The 21,006-nt window shown below is 41.6% G+C and overlaps 1 protein-coding gene across 2 annotated transcripts in view; it reads right to left on the reverse strand.

Moving 5' to 3' along the window:
- Positions 1-4,503: 4,503 nt before the first annotated feature.
- MYL10 (myosin light chain 10) overlaps positions 4,504-21,006 on the reverse strand; it is a 42,866-nt gene continuing 26,363 nt past the window's right edge. For both annotated transcript variants that reach the window (XM_034421340.3, XM_060693270.2), the window contains 3 exons: positions 18,187-18,265; positions 9,930-9,978; positions 4,504-4,705 (listed from right to left, as the gene is read on the reverse strand). In XM_034421340.3, coding sequence (XP_034277231.1) covers positions 4,607-4,705; positions 9,930-9,978; positions 18,187-18,265 — 227 coding nt within the window. In that variant the 3' untranslated portion in view covers positions 4,504-4,606. The remainder of the gene's footprint in view (positions 4,706-9,929; positions 9,979-18,186; positions 18,266-21,006) is intronic.

Below are 21,006 nucleotides of genomic sequence, written 5' to 3' on the forward strand. Positions count from 1 at the left end.
GCTTTACTACCGGTTCTCTTTGTGTACGTGCTTCGCGCGCAATCACCTCTTTGTGCACGCGCTTCACGTGCGATCGCCGCATGCATGGTCGCTTCACTCGCATGTGCGTCAAACTTGTACTCCACGCAAGTACGTTACAAATCTGCCCAGCTGAGGTGCAGCAATCCACTCTTCTGCACCTATCAGCTGGGCTAAAAAAGAAGAAATAAAAGGTAGGAATAACGCGGGGGTGGGCGGGAGAGCCCAGCTCCCGAACAAAGAGAACCGGTTCAGTGACATCGTATCGTCACTGCTACCGGCTCGGCCAAACTGGGCCGAACCGGGAGGAACCCAACACTGGTCATGGGTCACTTTTCTCAATAGAGTCTGCCTAGATTCCCACATTCTCCTATGTGATTTATTTAATTTTAGGTTACAGCGTTGTGTGAACTCAGGTATATTTTTATGTGTAGAGTTTAATTTTAAAGTGGGATACTAGAGCAAAAACAAAACAAAACAAAAAGTAGAGAATAGGCCAGTGATTAAAAATATATACAATTAATATTATTAAATAAAATGAAATCAAACACATCAAAATTTAATTGAAACGAAACATAGGTAATAAGATTATCCTCCAATCATATATTTTAATTATTTATCCTTCTGACATGTTTGTCAGAAAAACTTTCCAAGAATTTGATGGAAATTTCAGGTTCTGGGTCTGCAGTTTGGTAACTCTGCTTAATGGTTTACTATACTACACTATGTATATAAATCCAGCCCCTTACTAATTGTGACAATACTTTCAAACAAAATAGAATGCAGAAATTTGTTCACACTGTGTGCCTAATCTGATTACTGACAAATCCATTTCCTGGGTTGATACAAAGATTGAATCATAAGCTATCCAAACAAGCTGCATAACAATAACTCACAAAAAAAACTTAAGTGTGTTTAACACTAATCAAGTTTAGCATCTTGTATATATGTAGTTGTTTGGTCTTTAAGTGACCTAGTTAAACATAATACACGAAACAGAGACTGGTAAAAATGGAAGCACATTCGTAGGGTGTACAGTTTACTCTCTACTTGATGCACAAATGCACAAACTGCAGAATTAAAGTATAGTTGTTTAATCATTGTTGATAGTTGTTTAATCATTGTTTAAAGGCTTCCAATGAAAGACAGCCCAGTATCCCTCTAGACAGTGGTGAAATGTAAATTTTGTTACTACCGGTTCTGTGGGCGTGGCTTGGTGGTGGTGGTGGGGGGTTAATATGACAGTGGGTGTGGCCAACTTTTTTTTTTTACTTTTAAAATCATTTTTCTACAACTTCAGCTGAAGAGGTTGTTAAAAAAATGCTTTTAAAGTCTCTGATCCCAGCTGACTTGCCTGATCGGCAGAGGCTTTTTCTTTTTTTTTTAAGCCTCTGACAATTCCCAGCTGACTTGCCTGATCGGCAGAGGCTTTGTTTTTACTTTTAAAAGCATTTTTTCTATAACCTCTTCGGCCGAAGAAGTTGTTGAAAAAATGCTTTTAAAAATAATTAAAAAAAAGCCTCTGATGATTGCATGGCTCAGCTGGGCAATGGGGGGGGGGCAGGGATTTTTGCTACCGGTTCTCCGAACCACCCGCCTCCATCGCTACCGGATCAGGTGATCCGGTCTGAACCGGGAGCATTTTACCCCTGCCTCTAGATAAGAGTCCTAAATTTCCTTGGTTCCTTAGTTGTGCTGTAGTGAACTCACTAACAGTTCTATTTATTAAATACAGGTAGTCCTTGATTTACAACCATTCATTTAGTCACTGTTCAAAGTTACAATGGCACTGAAAAAAGTGACTCATGATCATTTTTCAGTTACGACTTTTGCAGCATTCCCATGAATCCAAATGATCACATGAACAAAATTTGGACACTTGGCAACTGGCTCATATGAATGACGATTGCAGAGTCTCAGAATCACGCAATCCCCTTTTGCAACTTTTTGAAAGGCAAAGTCAATGGAAAGCCAGATTCACTTTACAGCCATGTTAGTAATTTAACAACTGCAGTGATTTACTTAGCAACTGTGGCAAGAAAGGTCATAAAATGAGGCAAAACTCACTTAAAACTGTCTCACTTAACAACATAAATTTTGGGCTCAGTTGTGGTCATAAGTTGAAGACTACCTGTAGTAAAATATCCTATGCCCGTGATGGCGAACCTATGGCATGTGTGCCACAGGTGGCACGCTGAGCCATATCGGTGGGCACGTGAGCGTTGCCCTAGCTCAGGTATGGCGCACATGTGCGAGCTGGCCAGCTGATTTTCGGGCCTTCTGGGTCCACCAGAAGTCGGGAAACGGGCCATTTCCGGCCTCTGGAGGGCCTCCAGGAGGGTGGGGAAGGCCATTTTCGCCCTCCCCAGGCTCCAAGAAAGCCTCTGGAGTTTGGGGAGAGCAAAAGATGGGCCTACGAGCCTACCGTGCCATTGCGTGCCAAAGTGGGGGGAGCGCAGGGGGGTCATGTACGAATGCGTGGGGGGGGCAGGGGGCATTGAATTATGGGTGTGGGCATGCGACACCCCCCCCGCACTCTCCCTGCTTTTGGCATGTGACGGCAAAACGGTTAGTCATCACTGTCCTATGCCGTCCTTGTGTTTCACTCCCAGTGCTATGCTGTAGAGTTTGGGACCCTCAGCCCCTTTCTTGAATTGCTTTTGCTAAGAATCATAGGAAAAAAAATACAGAACTCTTTTCTGATTAACAAGTGTTATTAAAAGGAATAAATCTCATGAGTTGCAGGCCTCTTCATAAGATATGCTTTCTCTTTCTGATTGTTTTGGCACCATAGATTAGCATGGTTCTCTTTCTACAATGTCTAAAATCGAATCTTAGAGATTCTATGGGAAGGAAAGAGACCTTGGAGATCTTCATGTCCGACCATCAGTCCCAGGAAAAACTCAAGGCCCGCAGGCCAAATCCGGCCCGCGGGGTGCTTAAATCTGGCCCATGGGGCCACCCTGGAAATAGCAAAGGACCAGCCTGTGGTGCCTCTGGCAGCCAAAACAGGGTGTGGGGGGGCTAGATGTGCTCCCTGTGGCCCGTTTTCCACCTAGACGGCCTCCTGCAGCACTTTGCCTGTGTGTGGCACATGGGGGCCACACGCAGCCCCCATGTGCTCCATTTGGGCCAGAAAAGTGCTGCAAGAGGCCATCCAGGCTGAAAACGGGACACGTGCCCCCCCCTGCACTCCATTTTGGCTGGCCGGGTGCTACAGGAGGCATCCGTCCCATCTCCCCACCACCACTGGCCCGTGGAGGAGAACTACAATACTGATCCGGCCCTCGAAGAAATCCAGTTTGACACCCCTGCCTTATGCCATTCTGGACAAATGGCTGTCCACTCTTTGAAATCCTCCATTGATGGAGCACCATCAGCTCTAGGAACAAGCTATACCACTGCTTAATAGCTCTCATGATCATTGCTTTTGGTTTTGAGTTTGGCTCTCCCTTCGCAAAGCTTCTGTTCATTGGTCCTTGCCTTATTCTCAAAAAGCTTCTAATGCTCATTTTGAACCCCCTATCTTGTCATTTAAATCTACAACATTTAATCCCACTTTAGGGATAACACAGAATAACAAGCCAATTCTTCTGAAGAGAACCTGGCATTGTGCGGTAGAATATGACAACTACGGATGCAGGCCTAGCAACTTCCCACAAAAATGAACTCCCTACTAAATTATTACCTTTTGAAAAATTAAAGGCTGATATCTTGCAAGTCATCTAGCTTGAAATGTTGTGTCAGATAACCCAAGTCTCATAAGATTTGAGGCAATTAGTTTTTAAGGGGGCTTGTAAAAGTTACTGACCCCCAGGGAGAGAAAGATGGACTAACGGAATAATAAAGCAGACTCGGAATGACTTATGGGGAATTTTGTTGTCTTCCAGAGATATAACTTTGAAAACAGGGTGTAGGTATAGTCCTCAGTTTGAAAGAAAGAGATCTCTAGTGGTTGCCAAGAATGCAACCATTGAATGCAAAACATTTTTACTAGTTTCTAAAGATTCTTTATAGTGCACGCAGCTAATTCTAAAATGGTAGTTGGAAAAATGCATTTGGAATATATGTATACATTAATATTATTCCAATTCACAGGTTTTGCAGCTGGGCCTTCAAATTTAAAACAGGCCCTGGGGTTAGCCTTGGATCAGATTAAGCCCAGTCAAACATTTATATATAATCATGACTGTTTAACAAAGGCTTTTCCTCAGTAAGGAAAAAAAAGACAGCCCCAAGTGTTTAATAAAGGAAATAGAAGAGGTTAAGAACCATCATGCTGGCCAGTAAAGGCATCTGGTGAATATTAGACGTGTCAGCAAGTCATAAAAAAGCCAGTTCATCAAGAACATTCCATTTATATATTGCTGACAAGAATAACAGCAGAAAATGAAAATATGAGAAGAAGAATAGGGAGACAAGGGGAAAAACAAAATACAAAAAATAGTATAGGTAGTTTTATCAAATAAAAAAAAAAACACAAGGTAATTTAGAATAATGTTTTAATCTGGCTTCCACTGAATGATATGTCAGTACCAAAGAAACATGGGTGAATTGTGTTTTCTTGATGGATCAGTTCAACATCTTGTTAATCGTTCTCTTCCCCATGGGTAATAACGTAAACAAGATTCTTGTAATCAAGATAACCAGAGGGATCTGGAGGAAAAGCACTGAAGGTCTGCTTCACCTGAAGAAGATTTACAAAATAAAGGTTAGAAAGGACATATGGGGAGAGTTAATAATTGCAGTTTCCACATAGACAAAACAAATCCTAACCAGGTTTCTAGTCCATAGGGACAAAGTTCATGGTTCACACTTGGAAGAATGAAGTGTTGACAGCAAAACTATTGGACAAGGATTTACTGCAGGTGGTTGAAGGTGGAATTAGACAAATTGTCAAATGTGATTTTGCAAGAAAAAGCATGCCTGCCATTTTGATTTTTTCATCTTCTGCTTTGAATTGAAAAGGGTTAGCGACTATTCAAAGTTACGATGGACCCCCCCCCTCCCAAAAAAGGAACTTATAACTCAATTCTGGAGTTCTGACAGAGGCACACACACAACCCGCAGTCACATGGCTGCATTTCAAGTGCGTGTCAATCAACTACTTCTACAGTTGGTTGCAATGTTCTACATCCACCTGATACAATTTACAATGTATTTTGCTAGAAACTGGGATTTTTAGGCAGTTTCCAGCAAAAAAATATCCATATAATGCATTGACTTGCTTAACAATCATGGGGTTTTTCTCAGAGGTGGGATTCAGCCGGTTTGGATCGGTTCTGGTGAACCGTTTGTTAAGATTCTGCGCAGTTCGGCAAACTGGCAAATTCCACCACTGGCTGGTCCGCCCCTCACCGCCCCGCCCACCCTGCCTCTTACAACTACTTCTTTTCTCATCTCGTTTGCTTTGGCCGCTCGCTTGCCTTGCTCAAAGCGGCGGCTCACGGCTGCTAAATTTCGCTTTGCTGTGCAAGATGCTCTCCCGGCAGGCCACCAGCAAGAGAAGGGGCAGAGAGAAGCAGCCGCCAACCCGGAGAGCACGTGGAGTGTCTCCCCGAGTGCCCGAGGCATGCCCAGCATCAACAAGGGCAGCAAGAAGATCAAGCAACATCTTGCAGCCCCAGCACTGCTTCTGGCCCTTGTTGGTGCTGGGTGTGCCGTGGGCGCTTGGGGAGATGCTCCAGGTATGCTCCCTTTCTTCCAGGACCCATACCCACCTGTGCTATCCCACCTTGTTGTGAGTGACGTTGAGTTGGCCACGCCCACTCAGTCACATGACCACCACCACCCAGCCACACTCACCCAACCAGTCACTAGGAAGAACTGTTTGTTAAATTACTTGAATCCCACCACTGGGTTTTCTTAATGATCACTGCAAAAAATATCATAAAATCAGGTTGGTCATGTGCTTTGACTTATGGCAGCAATGACTTATGATGGAAATTCTAAGCTTACAGTTGTAAGTCAAGGACTACCTATATTACTAATAATGATCACATAGAGGCAATAAATCTGGTTTTCATATGGACACTGGTTGCAATTGTGATGAAAATAGAATATTTTGATTGATGTGGACAATCCACTCAAACAAAATATGCTCTAATAATGGGACAAATTTCAAATCTGTACTATTAGGATGGGAAAAAAACTTATATGAATGTACAAAGTGATAACTTTTAGACTCTTGCACAGATATTAGCCACATAAGATGCTTGAATCTGCAGTATTCTTATATTAAATTTTAATAGTGGAAGTTAACATTTTTAAATGGTCCACTTTTTCAGTTTCAAATCTTGCAAAAGGTGGCATCTTTTAGAAATTTCATGAGATTTAAGCTAAGAAAAAACAAAATTTCATAAAACCCCACTTAAGAGGCACAAAATTGCAAGGGGCACATTTGTCAAAATTGTGTGAATTGTTGCCGTGATCAGGGCCGGATTTTCCTATAGGCTAACTAGGCTTCAGCCTAGGGCCTCAAGATCCAGAGGGGCCTACACAGTGTGGGATTCTGGGTGTTCTAGGTGGCTCCGCCGAACCCTTTGTTAAATTTCTGGCTCCCCCGCCCCTCCGCACCACTATTTATTGCCAATAAATAGTGGTGGGCGAGGGGCGGGGGAGCCAGCAATTTAACAAAGGGTTCGGTATTTTTTTTGTAATGTTATTGGCCCCCGGAGCTTCAGCATAGGCTAATTGGCCTCCCGGCTCTCAGCTGATTTGTCTCTGCTGTTTTGTTTCCTTCCAAAGGGTGCTGATTTTTTTTCCCCTAGCTATACTGAGAAACGAAAGCGAAACTGCTTTGCTGTTGCTGCAAGGTTGGAAAATTAGGCAGGCAGAATTCTTTTCTTTTTCCTCACCAAAAAAGGTACGTGCAAACAATGGGAAATTTAGGGAAAAAGAGAAGAGTTCAGGATTTTAAAACACAAAAGAAAAAAAAGCTGTATTTAACTAGGGAATTGTAATAATTGAGATACTATTAATTGTATATTTCTGAAAGCAGAAATGGTTAAGTTGTGGTTTGGAGGAATATATGGGGGAAATTATTTGTTTATTATTATTGGTAAATATAATTAATGGATTTGTAAGAAATTGGATTGCATGGAAATAATTGGAATATTCATGTTCATATTGATTAATATACAAAAAAGGTAGTTATATAACTAATTGATTTATATTAAAATGTTGAATTTATATTAAACAACTAATATTACATAATTAACCAATGTGAGGATGGATATAAAAATAGATGACAATGGGAAGGGGTATAATATAGAATAGAAGGGAAAAATTGAATTTGATTAAGATTAGAGATGAGGATGAGGGTAATATTGGTTTTTTACAAAAATAGATGAGGAATAAATATGGCAAAAAGGAAATATAGAAATTGTAAATTTAATTGAAATGACTAAACACTGTTTAAATTTGTGAACCGGCCAAATACTCTGTTCAAAGAAAATACATTGTATGTTTGTATGTGTGTTTCTAATTATTGTTATTTATTCATATTCGTTCTCTTTTATTCTTTAAAGTTTAACAATTCATTCTTTATCTTAATATCTTTATATTTGTTTGGGGTTGGCTTTCTTCTCTTTCATCTTTTTTATTGTATAGCAATCTTTCTCCTCAAACCTACCACCTTTCTTTTCTTTCCTTCTTACTTTCTCTTCCTCCCCCTCTTCTTCTCCTCCCTACTTCCTCTTCCTTTCTCCTTCTCCTTCTCTCTTCCTCCCTCTCTCTCCTACTCTAATTTCCCTTCCCTTCCTTCATCCCTCTCTATTGCTGTATCCTTTTATGCATATGGACTACTCAGAGGGCTGAAAAAGTTATTTCTGACTGGTCCTTGCACTTTTGACCAGTCCTCAAACTTACGACTGTCCTCACATTTTACGTTTTTGCCCTATCTTGTCACCATGGTGAAGAAAAGCAGTTGTGAAATGAGTGACATGGTTGTTAAGAAAGCTGCACGGGCATAAATGTGAGGATGGTCATAAGTGTGAGGACCGGTCAAAAGTGCGAGGCCCAGTCAGAAATGACTTTTTTCAGCCCTCTGGGTAGTCCTTTTGTGCATATGGACTACTCAGAGAGCTGAAAAAGTTATTTCTGACTGGTCCTCGCACTTTTGACCAGTCCTCGAACTTACGACTGTCCTCACATTTTACGTTTTTGCCCTATCTTGTCACCATGGTGAAGAGAAGCAGTTGTGAAATGAGTGACATGGTTGTTAAGAAAGCTGCACGGGCATAAATGTGAGGATGGTCATAAGTGTGAGGACCGGTCAAAAGTGCGAGGCCCAGTCAGAAATGACTTTTTTCAGCCCTCTGAAAAAAGTCTATGCATGTAGCCACGCCCACCTGGTCACATGACGAGCTACCCACGCCTACACAGTCACGTGACCAGCTAGCCACGCCCACCCAGTCACATGATTGCCAAGCCACACCCCCAACTAAGCCACGCCCACAGAACCTGTTGTTAAATATTGAATCCCACCACTGGTGAAAGGGCCTCATAAGTGGAATAGCCTAGGGCCTCTTTCAATCTAAATCCGGCCCTGGCCGTGATACATACATGTATATATACATGTATATATAAAAATAAATACCTTTTTAAAATAAATTTTATTAATTTTCTATTTATTACATTTCTTAGTGCTTAATAAGCATTGTGTTGTCTGGGTATTTAAGTTGCTTAACAATACAAATTCCCTTCTTTGGAAGTTTAATTATACAGTAGTTAGCTAGCTATAGAGATATGCCTGAAAAAAATGCCAGTTCCTCGTGTACAGTCTACATTTGGTCTCCCCTAGAGATTTGGAAATTATTATTTTCTAAAGAAATTATTAATGCCATCATTCAGTGGGCCAATGTAAAAATTAGAGAAGAAAGATTGAAGTTCAAGGATGGAGAAACAAAAAGTGATCTTTGATATAGGATTTGATAGAGATCAATACATTTTTTGGTTTACTGATTTATACATCAATTTTTAAATCCAACCATGAGAACATTGAATGTCTTTTTGCTACTGACCTCATGTCTGTAATAGTACATCTGTGGTTAAGGGTTAAACTCAACAGATCTTAAAGTTGCCAAATTTGAAAAATACTGAATGGGAGTATGCATGAGAGATGGATTTTGATCCTTCCCTTCCCTTCCCTTCCCTTCCCTTCCCTTCCCTTCCCCTTTCCCCTCCCTCCCTCCCTTCCCCTCCCTCCCTTCCCTTTCCTTCCCTCCCCTCCCTTTCCCTCCCTTTCCTTCCCTTCCCTCCCCTCCCTTCCCCTCCCTTCCCTTCCCTTCCTTCCCTTCCCTTCCCTTCCCTTTCCTTCCCTTCCTTTCTCCACCACCCAAGAAGCTTAAATATTTCCAGAAAATAAGGATTTCACAACATCATAGACCGGCACAGTCTTTTGTCCTCTAAACATGTTGGTCTTTTGTTCCCATGCTCCACATCCCTGCAAGGGCTGATCAGCTTATGGGATGTGTACATAAGCTACAGATCACTACCCGAAATACTTTAAAGCTCTTTTAGCTATTAACCCCATATCAAGCAAAATAATGAGTGAGAGATGGATTTCCTTTCCTTTCGTTTCGTTTCGTTTCCTTTCCTTTCCTTTCCTTTCCTTTCCTTTCCTTTCCTTTCCTTTCGTTTCGTTTCGTTTCCTTTCCTTTCCTTTCCTTTCCTTTCCTTTCCTTTCCTTTCCTTTCCTTCCCTTCCCTTCCCTTCCCTTCCCTTCCCTTCCCTTCCCTTCCCATGTATACTGGAATCACCAAATTCTTGTGGAAATATTACGATTCTTGACATCACATTTTGACCACAAAATCCTTCCCAACACTTCCTGCCACGAAAATTATTCTTGCCAAATAGGGAGAAAAAATTATGTGGGATGCATGCAGTTTTCATGATGAAGTAAATCTTACCTCTTCCTCAGTGAACCGGTCTGCCTGCGTCATGAGCACTTCTTTCATACTGTATCAAAATAAAATATATAAAGTAAATAAAACAAAAAAAATAGATAAAAGAAAGAAAAATAAAATAAAAGACAGCACAAAGGTGACTGGCCAAGTTGCTTTATCAATGCAATGCTGTCTCTGATACTAAAAGGAAATTGATAGCAGTAAATAGTACAAGTACTGTAGTTCTCAGCTTATGACAACAATTGAGCTCAAAATTTATGTTGCTAAGCGAAACATTTGGTATGTGAATTTTGTCCCATTTTGCCACATTTGTCAAGTGAATCACCGTAGTGGTTAAATTAGTAACATTGTTGTTATTACCATATTTTTTGGAGTATAAGATGTACCTTTTTCCCCCCTAAAAGGGGGTGAAAATTTAGGTGCATCTTATACACTGAATGTAGCCCCGCCCACCCATTGCCGCCCACCCACTGCCGCCCACCCTTTGGCTTCTGCCTCGCAGCAGTTACCTTCTTGCAAGCAAACAGCAAGAAAAAACAGCTCCTTTCAGCTTCAGCACAGCCTAATTAGCACAAGTTGATTGGATCGGCCTCCTGACTCTCAGCTGATTTGCTCTCAGCTGTTTTGCGCAGGGCTCTGCTGCTTGCTGCATTGAGCTAGAATAATATCTAGTTTGTTGCTTCCTTATGGCCTTATGGCCCCACTCTCCACCCTTTCCCTTCTTTACATCTCTATACGCAAATAAATATATCAGTCAGGTGAATACATTGAAGTGTATTGAGTCCATGAAACTCTCAATTTCCATAATCCATTTATTAATCTTTGAGGTGCCACCAAATTCTCTGACATTTTTATTTCATTTTCCCCCTCACAAAGTTTGTGCCTCTTTTAGTCACTAAAATGTCACTATTTATGCTTTACATAAATGACTTTTGTGATCATATTATAAGCAGCTGCATCCTCTTCGCTGATGACGTAAAACTATTCAACACCACTGACAATACTGCTGCCCTACAAAGTGACCTTGACTATGTATCTGAATGGTCGAACATTGGCAACTCCAAATCTCAACCAACAAATGCTGTGTCTTACACATTGGCAACAAAAATCAGAACACCAAATACAAGCTGGGTGGATACGACCTCGTAGATAACCCTCACTCTGTCAAGTACCTAGGAGTACTCATCTCAAACGATCTATTTATTTATTTATTATTCGAATTTCTATACCGCCCTTCTCCTTTCGGACTCAGGGCGGTGAACAGCCAAAATAAAAACATTTATACATAAAGTACGATTAAAAATAGATTTAAAATAATTAAATTTGGCCCATAGTTTAAAATTTATCAATTTAAAATCCATATCAAAATTTAAAACCAACCATAAAATCATAAAATCAAGAGAGACCGGCTAACTGAAAGAGATGAGTTTTTAGGGCCCGACGAAAAGTCCGGAGGTCGGAGATCACTCGTATCTCTGGGGGTAGATTGTTCCAAAGGGTAGGTGCCACCACAGAGAAGGCTCTCCTCCTGGGGGTCGCCAGCCGGCATTGTCTAGCCGACGGCACCCTGAGGAGGCCCTCTCTGTGGGAGCGAACTGGCCGGTGGGAGGCTATTGGTGGCAGAAGGCGGTCCCGTAAGTACCCTGGCCCTAAGCCATGGAGCGCTTTAAAGGTGATCACCAACACCTTGAAGCGCACCCGGAAGTCCACCGGAAGCCAATGCAGCTCGCGCAGGAGAGGAGTCACATGGGAGCGCCCAGTTGCTCCCATAATCCCCCGCGCGGCCGATCTAAGCCCCAGAGCTCACTGTAACAGCATTGCCAAAAAGGCATTAAGAGTTGTTAACCTAATATTGCGAAGCTTCTTCTCCAGGAATATTGTACTGCAAACGAGGGCATATAAAACCTTTGCCTGACCAATTCTTGAATACAGCTTGTCTCCCTGGAATCCACACTGTATAACGGACTTTAATACAATTGAGCGAATCCAGAGGTACTTCACAGGAAGAGTACTCCACTCCTCTGCTCACAACAAAATATCTTATGCCACCAGGCTCAAAATTTTGGGATTGGAAAACCTAGAACTACACCGCCTACGGTCTGACCTAAGTGTAGTACACAAAATTGTCTGCTACAACGTCCTATCTGTCAATGACTACTTCAGCTTCAACCGCAATAATACACGGGCAAACAATAGATACAAACTTAAGGTAAACTGCTCCAAACTCGATTGCAGAAAATACGACTTCAGCAACAGAGTAGTCAACACCTGGAATGCTCTACCCAACTCCTTTGTTACATCCTCTAATCCCCACAGCTTCAATCTTAAACTGTCCACCGTGGACCTCACTCCATTCCTAAGAGGTCCATAAAGGAGGCGTGCATAAGCGCACCATCATGCCTACCGTCCCTGTCCTACTATCCCCATTTATCTGTATTCATTTCCTTCGTTCATGTCCATGTTTATACTTAACACCTGTTATCTAGTAGTGTTCTGCTCCATCTACGGACCCAAAGAACGCAGCACGCACAAAGTATGTACAAACCTTAGTTTACTAAATTAAATCAGTCTTTTTCAAACAAAGGCTGTTAATTAACTTTCTTAACAGCCTACAAGAATCCAAAGAAGAAATAATCGTAATCTTACAAGGATTGGCAGAAAGCCCAGAAGCAATTTGCAGGACACTGATAAAAGAACTAAGATCCAGACACGAAGGAGAATGAACTAAGTTGTTCCCTGCAAATTGCCTCAGTCGTTATCTGTCCTTAAATAGGCTAAGGGAGTGGCCAATTAGTCCCAAGCATTACTCTCGAGGAGACCTATTCCTGAGGAGCCACTCCTGCCTTTTCGCAGCTCTGCGCGCTTGTGCATCGAGAAGAGGCTCCTCCTCTTCTTCCTCTTCACCCATGGAAGCTTCTGGAGGTTCTGAAGGCCTCTGGCACCACATCTTCTCCAGCCTCCTCATTGTCCAACTCGAGTGCCAGCTGCACAGGCTGCTGGCGCACTCCACACCAGCCTCCTCGCTGTCGGAATCAGCTACTAGCTGCACAGGCCACTGATGGGCCACAACACTTACATGTTCGACAAATTAAATATAAATAAATAAATAAACAAATAAATAAATAAATAAGCAAGCAAGCAAGCAGTATTTGGGGGATGGGGGACTTCTGAGGAAAGAGGTAGGTGGGGTGGGAAAGGGCAAGGCAAGGATGAATAAATACAGTTCAGATATAATCCTAAGCATTTCACATCTTGACATATAAAGAGGTCTGGAGAAAAAAAAAATCCCTGCACATTTTCCATTATTTATTTTATAGAGAAACAAAGATGCAGATTTTTCCAAACATAGAACTTTCTGCAGTTGTTGTTTTCCATAATATTTGTTTCCCCAGGGGTATGAAAAGAAAAGATGTCCAACAAGAACAAGATCACAGATCTTCATAAGATTTTCATAAACAAGTGCCCGCCCAATGTCCTTGATGTGGCACACCAGACGACAGGATCTGCAGTCCCAGCCTCATCCAGTTCCAGTATTAAAACAAGATTGGTAAACCTTACAGGGCTACTTAAACAGAAATGGAAACAAATGTGTTTTATTAATTGGGATGCTGCTTTGAGAAGGATTTCATGGGACCAGTGACATGGTATTTCATGACTGGATATGTGCCCAGACAGACTCCAAAGCATTTAGGGTTCCATCAGAGGCCTCCTGAATTCTTAAGGCCTAAATAGATGATATAATATAAATCAGACTGGCTAACACTGAAGCAAATCTGGATTGGAGCACAACATTCTGCCATTCTTCAGAAATAAACCTCCCATTCTTCATGTCCCAAAGGTGCTTTTTCAAAAGACAAGGGCCTTTGTTTTTCCTCGAAGGCATTTTACTTCTCATCCAAGAAGCTTCTTCAGTTCTTGGACAAGAAGCAGAATAACAAGAGTTGGAAGGGATCTTGGAGGTCTTCTTGTCCAACCCCTTGTTCAGGCAGGAAACACTATATCTGTGATGGCGAACCTATGGCACGTGTGCCACAGGTGGCACACAGAGCAATATCAGTGGGCACGCGAGCTCGGCTCCAGCAAGCATGCATGTGCTGCCCAGCTGATTTTCGGGCATTCTGGGCCCACCGGAAGTCAGGAAATAGGCTGTTTCTGGCTTCCGGGTGGGGGGAGGCCCGTTTTTCGCTCTCCCCAGGTTCCTAGAAAGGCTCTGGAGCCTGGGGAGAGTGAAAAATGGGCCTTCCAGTGGGTCCAGAAATCGGTAAACAGGACATTTCTGGCCTCCAGAGGATCTCCTTGGGAGTGGGGAAGGCCGTTTTCACCCTCCTCAGGCTCCTAAAAAGGCTCTGGAGCCTGGGGAGAGCAAAAAACAGGCCTACTGGGCCCACCGTGCCATTGTGTGCCAAAAGCTAGGGAAATGCATGAGGGTCACGCACACATGTGTGTGTGGCAAATAGAATTATGGGTGTGGGCACACACGTGTGCAAACCCCCCCCCCCAGTCCCCCTGCTTTTGGCACGCGATGGCAAAAAGGTTAGCCATCATTGCCCTATATCATTTCAGACAAATGGCTGTCCAATCACTTCTTAAAAACTTCCAGAATTGGAACATCCACAACTTCTGGAGGTAAATCGTTCCACCGATTAATTTTTCTGTCAGGAAATTTCTTCTTAGTTCTAGGTTGCTTCTCTCCTTCATTAGTTTCCATCCATTGCTTCGTGTCCCGCTTTGGAGAATAGGTTGGCTCTCTCTTCTTTATGGCAACTTAGATATTGGAACATTGCTTTCATGTCACCCTAGTTTTTTCTTTTCATTAAATTAGACATACCCAATTCCAGCAACCGTTCTTTAGCGTCTTCAAGGAAAAACAAAGTCCAGTTGCCTTTGGAAAAAGCACCTTTGGGACAACCATGACCTGGATGACTGAGAATCTCCATAAACACTCCCATTCTTCAAAAGAGCATCAAAAAGTAGTTTGCTACAAGATGGTTCATACCTCTCACCATTCCAAGAATCAAACAGGGTTTGTTGGTCAAATAAATCCAAACTTATTTTTGAATATTAATTCATTTTTTCTTAATTGTTTTTACAAATGAGGGCATCAACCAAATGTTATAAAATTAAAAAAAACCCCTCCTATTTCTATGCCAGCCAGTCATATATAAATTGGAGAAATATTCTTTCCCATGGTATACTATACATAATCCTCATGATCAAACTGGAGCCTATTCATTACGGTCATAAGTTGTAACAGTCATAAGCCAGAGGTGAAATGCTCCCGCTTTGGACCGGATCGCCTGATCCGGTAGCGATGGCGGCGGGTGGTTCGGAGAACCAGTAGCAAAAATCCCTGCCGCCCCCCCATGCCCAGCTGAGGCGCGCGATCATCAGAGGCTTTTTTTTTTTAACTTTTAAAAGCATTTTTTCTTAGGCCGAAAAAATGCTTTTAAAAGGCTCTGACGATCTTTCCGTTGTGTCGCTCCTAACATTTTCTTCTCTTTTTATTTTTTTATAAAATTTATAAACTTTATTAAAACACAAATAAAACATTTACACAACATACGACATAAAGATAAATTATTCTTTTAAAGCATTGTTTCATAGTGGTTTTCCAACTAATACTGTTGGTTAGAGCTCAGTGGTGGGTTGCCCCCGGTTCGGACCGGTTCCCAGGAACCGGTAGTAAAACCAACAGGAGGCCCCACCCATCGTCCCGGATGTTGTCATCAGCGATATGCGCAGAAGCAGAAGCAAGGTGCATGTGCAGAAGCAAGGCGCACGCACTCGTTTCGCTCGCTCATGCGCGTGATCCCATTTCTAACCGGTGGTAAAGGTAAGTAGAACTCACCCCTGTCAGAGCTGCCATGAAGGAAAAGTAAATAAAGAATCCAATTCAAGAAAAATCAACACAGCGAAATCAAATATATATTTGGTTTTGATACGGACCTCCCATCCTGACACAGAAAATACTTTAAAAGTTCTTTCCGTTGTGTCGCTCCTAACATTTTTTTCTCTTTTTATTTTTTTATAAAATTTATAAACTTTATTAAAACACAAGTAAAACATTTACACAACATACGACATAAGGATAAATTATTCTTTTAAAGCATTGTTTCATAGTGGTTTTCCAACTAATACTGTTGTATTTCTTCCCCTTTTTCTTAGCCTAATAATTTTTTTTCGTTTTCCCCTCCCTCTCATTTTCTTCTCTTTATATGCTATATTAGTTCCCCTGTTATTTTTTATCCATTGAAATCAGTAGAGAGGGGTGTGTGGGAAATCCCCAGTTTGTACAATAACTCTTGGGATTATAATTTAATTCATTCTTTTTATTGTCTGAGTGAAAAGTACCAATTAATTGGTTTTTTTTTTAAAACAACAACAATTTGTTTTGATGGTTCCCCTGTTATGGGTGAGCTCCAGGGCCTTTGCCCCATCCTAAAACAATAACTGTCTTAGACAGTTGCTGACCTTGTTTAACAAGACAGAAAACTCCCATAAAATAAATTGGCAGAAAATGTTGCAACTATTCCAGTTAAGGATTAAGAAACTGGTCCTGGGTAGGAAGAATTCCCACTGCTAGAAATTACTACCCTCTGCATTGATTTCCTGTTAGATAGAAAACTGAGCATCCCTTTAGCTAATTAGATAAGGCAGGAAGCAAGATAAAGGAGAATCCCCCCCCCTCATATTGCAGAGGGGAAGCCTCAGATATTCCAGGCCCTAGAAATAGGCAGGTTGATGGCTAAATTTTGAGTGCAATTAATATCACTCCAAGAATTGGTTGGATTCAGATATGTGGGACTCTTCTTACGACAACTGAATTATTATTATTCGAGAAAAGCAGAAAGCAATAATTGCAGTTTTGTACCTGCTGATGTTCAAGTATGGCTTTGTGCCTGATTTTTGGGCTCATAAGTATGAATGCCCTAGGAGAATGGTGCATGCATATATGCATGTATGTGTGGGTGTGTGGTGTATGCATACATATAATCTGTTTCAAATCTTCCAAGTGAGTCATAGCTTCCCAAGCAAGGAGTAAAAATATCTCCAGTGGAAAAAACGGAATGCTCCCCAAAAGGAGGTTAATAAGACGAACGTTCCTGTTAAAAGGTCAAGCATGGCCAAGTTTTTGCTATTGCCATTTCTCGCTCCTTTAAACAAATTTAATATGGGAGAATGCTATTAATTAATAGCAACCCTCTCATGAACAGGACAAATTCTCCAAGAGATGAATGAGAGGCTCTAATAAATAAATAACAATTAGATTTCAATGTCTAAATCCGGGATATCAAACTTGATTTCGTTGAGGGCCGTATCAGGGTTGTGTTTGACCTTGGAGGGGCAGGGGGGCATGGGCAGGGGGGCATGGGCAGCTCAATGTCACTTGTGCTGGGGGTGCCTGGGGTGGCCTGAGAGCTCTGCCAGCGAAAACAGGCTCCAGAGTTCCGTATTCGGCTGCGACGGTCTCCTGCAACCCTCTGCCAGCAAAAATAGAGCATGGGGGGCCCTCGCTCCATTTTTGCTGGCAGAGGCACCATGGGCTGGTCCTTTGCTGTTTCCAGGGCAGCCCCACGGAGCAGATCTAAACAGCCCATGGGCTGGATCTGGCCCCTGGGTCTTGATTTTGATACCCCTGGTCTAAATGATGGGGGTGTATAAATGGTGATGAATGTCAAAATATAGTCATGGAATAGATTTGGAAGGATCAATGTTACCCTTAGGTCTAACAAGTAACATGAGGTTCTCGTGTGGTGATGAATGAGAGTTGGAAGGGACCTTTTAGGTCATCTAGTCCAACCCCCTGCCCTAGTAGGAGACCCTACACCATTTCTGACAGATGGCAGTCCAGTCTCTTGAAAGCTTCCAGTGGTGAAGCTCCCACAACTTCTGAAGGCAATTTCTGTTCCATTGATTGATTTTCCTCTAGCTTTTAGTTAGCTGAATCACCTTTGGAAAGCCAGGATTCTGTAATAATCTGAATGCACTGAGCATTGAATAATCTTTGAGCTCTCCTCTGCTTTAAGCTCTATATTTAGCATTTTCATGTGGATCTTAATCTCAATGCCCTAAAAATTTTCAGTGGCCTCATAGAAATTGAACTAAAAGCTTATTTGTTTTCGGTGCTGATGGATTTGATCTGTTGAAGATCTCATTGAAACAAGGCAAGATATTACAGACAAAATGCAGACAACAGAAACAACAATGGGAAGAAAAGGGATTTTTTGTAAAGAAAATAAAAAAGCAAAACTCTACTTACTAATCTGCTTTTATGTAACCTTTTCCTTCTCGATCAAAAACTCTGAAAGCATTCAAAATGATTTCTTCTGGATCAGTGCCTAAAAAAAAAAAAAGAACAATCAGATTCTTTATACTCTGAACATTTTTCTGCACAGGCATTAACGGCAGACATATTGAATGTTCAATGTTTGATTATTTTTACCATTTGATTGATTCCTATATCTTTGAGGTCTGGCAACTGAAAGCATGAATAAATTCCACTGAACAATGCCATCTAAGGTAATTCACCCAGTTCTGCTAAGACAGTTGTACATGGGTACTTGTTCTGCATTTTGCAGTCTTTTGGGATGTATCTAAAAAAGAACAGCTCCAATTTTCTGCAGTGGTGTTACTACTCAAGCATGAGACGCCACATTCTGCCACTCTCGTATGTTGAGTTAATTTTGAAAGCATCTTCTTGTCACTCTGCACCATAGAGAGTATTTTAACTTACTGCACCTGTGTATGGTTTGCCAATTGCACAATGGCAGATAGGACAGCACTCCAGAGGGTCAACGTCATTGCCCAGAGGATCATTGGTTGCCCTCTCCCCTCTTTGGAAGAGCTTTATAGCTCCCGCTGTCTTAAGAAAGTTCAAAACATTCTTAAAGATCCATCTCATCCTGGGCATCCCTTTTTTTGAACTATTACCATCTGGCAGACTGTACAGGACAATAAAAACAAGAACAAATAGGCTGAAAAACAGCTTCTATCCCAGAGCAGTAACTATATTGAACTCTACTACCCATGTTTCCCTGAAAATAAGACCCTGTCTTATATTTTATGAACCCTGAAACAAGTGCTTGGCCTTATTTTGGGGGAGGTCTTATTATTTTGGGGTGCATGGAGCAAGACAGGGCTCCTCTTGCTGTCTTACCTGATTTCCAGCTCTGTCTTCCTAACCCTAACCAGAGAAAATGGCGGGGACCAGCTGCATATGTGTTTAAATATTTTTGGGGAGGGCTTATTTTCAGGAGAGGGCTTATTTTCAGGGGAGGGTTTATTTTTGGGGGAAGGACTTATTTTTAGGGGAGGGCTTATTATGGGGGTTTTCAATTCAATTGTATAGAACGTGAAGGATGTGTGTTTTTGTTTTATTTTTTATGTATAATGTACACTGAAGATGGCATTTAATTTCATTGTACAAGGTGTAATGACACTAAACTAAACTAAACTAAACTAAACTAAACTAAACTAAACTAAACTAAACTAAACTCCAGTAACTGAATGAGCCCACCCCCCCACCCCACCCCCCGTATTTTATCAATTTTTATACTTTCTCATGAACATTAGAATCTCCTGTTTACCCAAAGTAAGGATCATCTCTGTTGTATAATGTCAACAACTAACTAGGGAACCAAGATTCCAAGCTATTGTTCTAGTTCCGCTTCTACAAATGTCTTAGAAATAGATGTTACCAGCATTTTTGGATATGATGCATGCAAGCAGCATTTGACAGATAATACCCCATCCAATGGTGGGATTCAAGTAATTTAACAACCAGTACTCTGCCCTAATGATTTCTTCCAACTACCAGTTTGCCAAACTGCTCAGAAAGTTAACAGCCGGTTCCCCCGAAGGGCTGCGAACTGGCTGAATCCCACCACTGACCCCATTCCTTGCATGAGATGAGCAAGAGCAGATAGGTGAATGAATGAATAAATAAAACTACTTGACTGTAACTGTTTTTAATCTCTAGAAAGTGTTCCAGACCAGGAAAGAAAGGTGGTATTGACTAGATAAAAGTTAAAGTTGATTTCATTGAAATGAATTAAACATACTTCCCATTATTATTCCATATGTATTTAATGTTTATCTTCTTTAAAAAAAAATTCAGAATAAATATTTGTGAAAGCAAAACAGACTATCTTTGGAAGAGTGATAATAGCTGCAAAATAACAGCTGCAGAATAACTCTATGGGTTCAAGGACAGAGGGACTAGTTCCAAAAACTGGTTGCCGATATCAGTGCCTGTTGGATTAATGCCTTGAAAAAATATAACACGCTGTTTCCTCCGATAGTCTCCTTTTAATCTCTATAGCACGTTCCTTGGAAAGAAATACACAAAAATTAATTTATTTGATGTTCCTGGTTCTCGGCTTCAAGGTGAAAAGGTCATTTATGCCTTCACAGCTGCAGAAAAATGACATTCACCCTATCGGGCAGCAAAAATCTGGATAACCATTAGGGGACAGCAAAGAGAGCATAAAATCGATGCAAACCGGTAATAAAGGTAAGTAGAACCCACCCCTGGTGGAGACAATAACTTGGTCCATAACACAAATAAGACCAAGGAGCTTATAGTGGACTGTAGAAGGAATAGATCAGACACCCAGCCCTTGCTTATCAATGGAGACCGAGTGGAGCAAGTGGCCAGTTTTAAATTTCTGGACTCACATTGCAGCACTGGTCAAAAGGGCCCAGCAGAGATTATACTACCTGAGACGTCGCAGGAAACAACAACTGAATGAAAAACTGCAGGTGGCCTTCTATCGCTGCACCATAGAGAGTATTTTAACTTACTGCACTTGTGTATGGTTTGCCAATTGAACAGTGGCAGATAGGACAGCACTCCAGAGAGTCAACGTCATTACCCAGAGGATCATTGGTTGCCCTCTCCCCTCTTTGGAAGAGCTTTATAGCTCCCGCTGCCTTAAGAAAGTTCAAAACATTCTTAAAGATCCATCTCATCCTGGGCACCCCCCCCTTTTTTTTAACTATTACCATCTGGCAGACGGTACAGGATAATAAAAACAAGGACAAATAAGCTGAAAAACAGCTTCTATACCAGGGCAATAAC

This window comes from Pantherophis guttatus, chromosome 1 (assembly GCF_059756535.1).
Source record: "Pantherophis guttatus breed Tessera chromosome 1, ASM5975653v1, whole genome shotgun sequence".
Lineage (NCBI taxonomy): Eukaryota > Metazoa > Chordata > Lepidosauria > Squamata > Colubridae > Pantherophis > Pantherophis guttatus.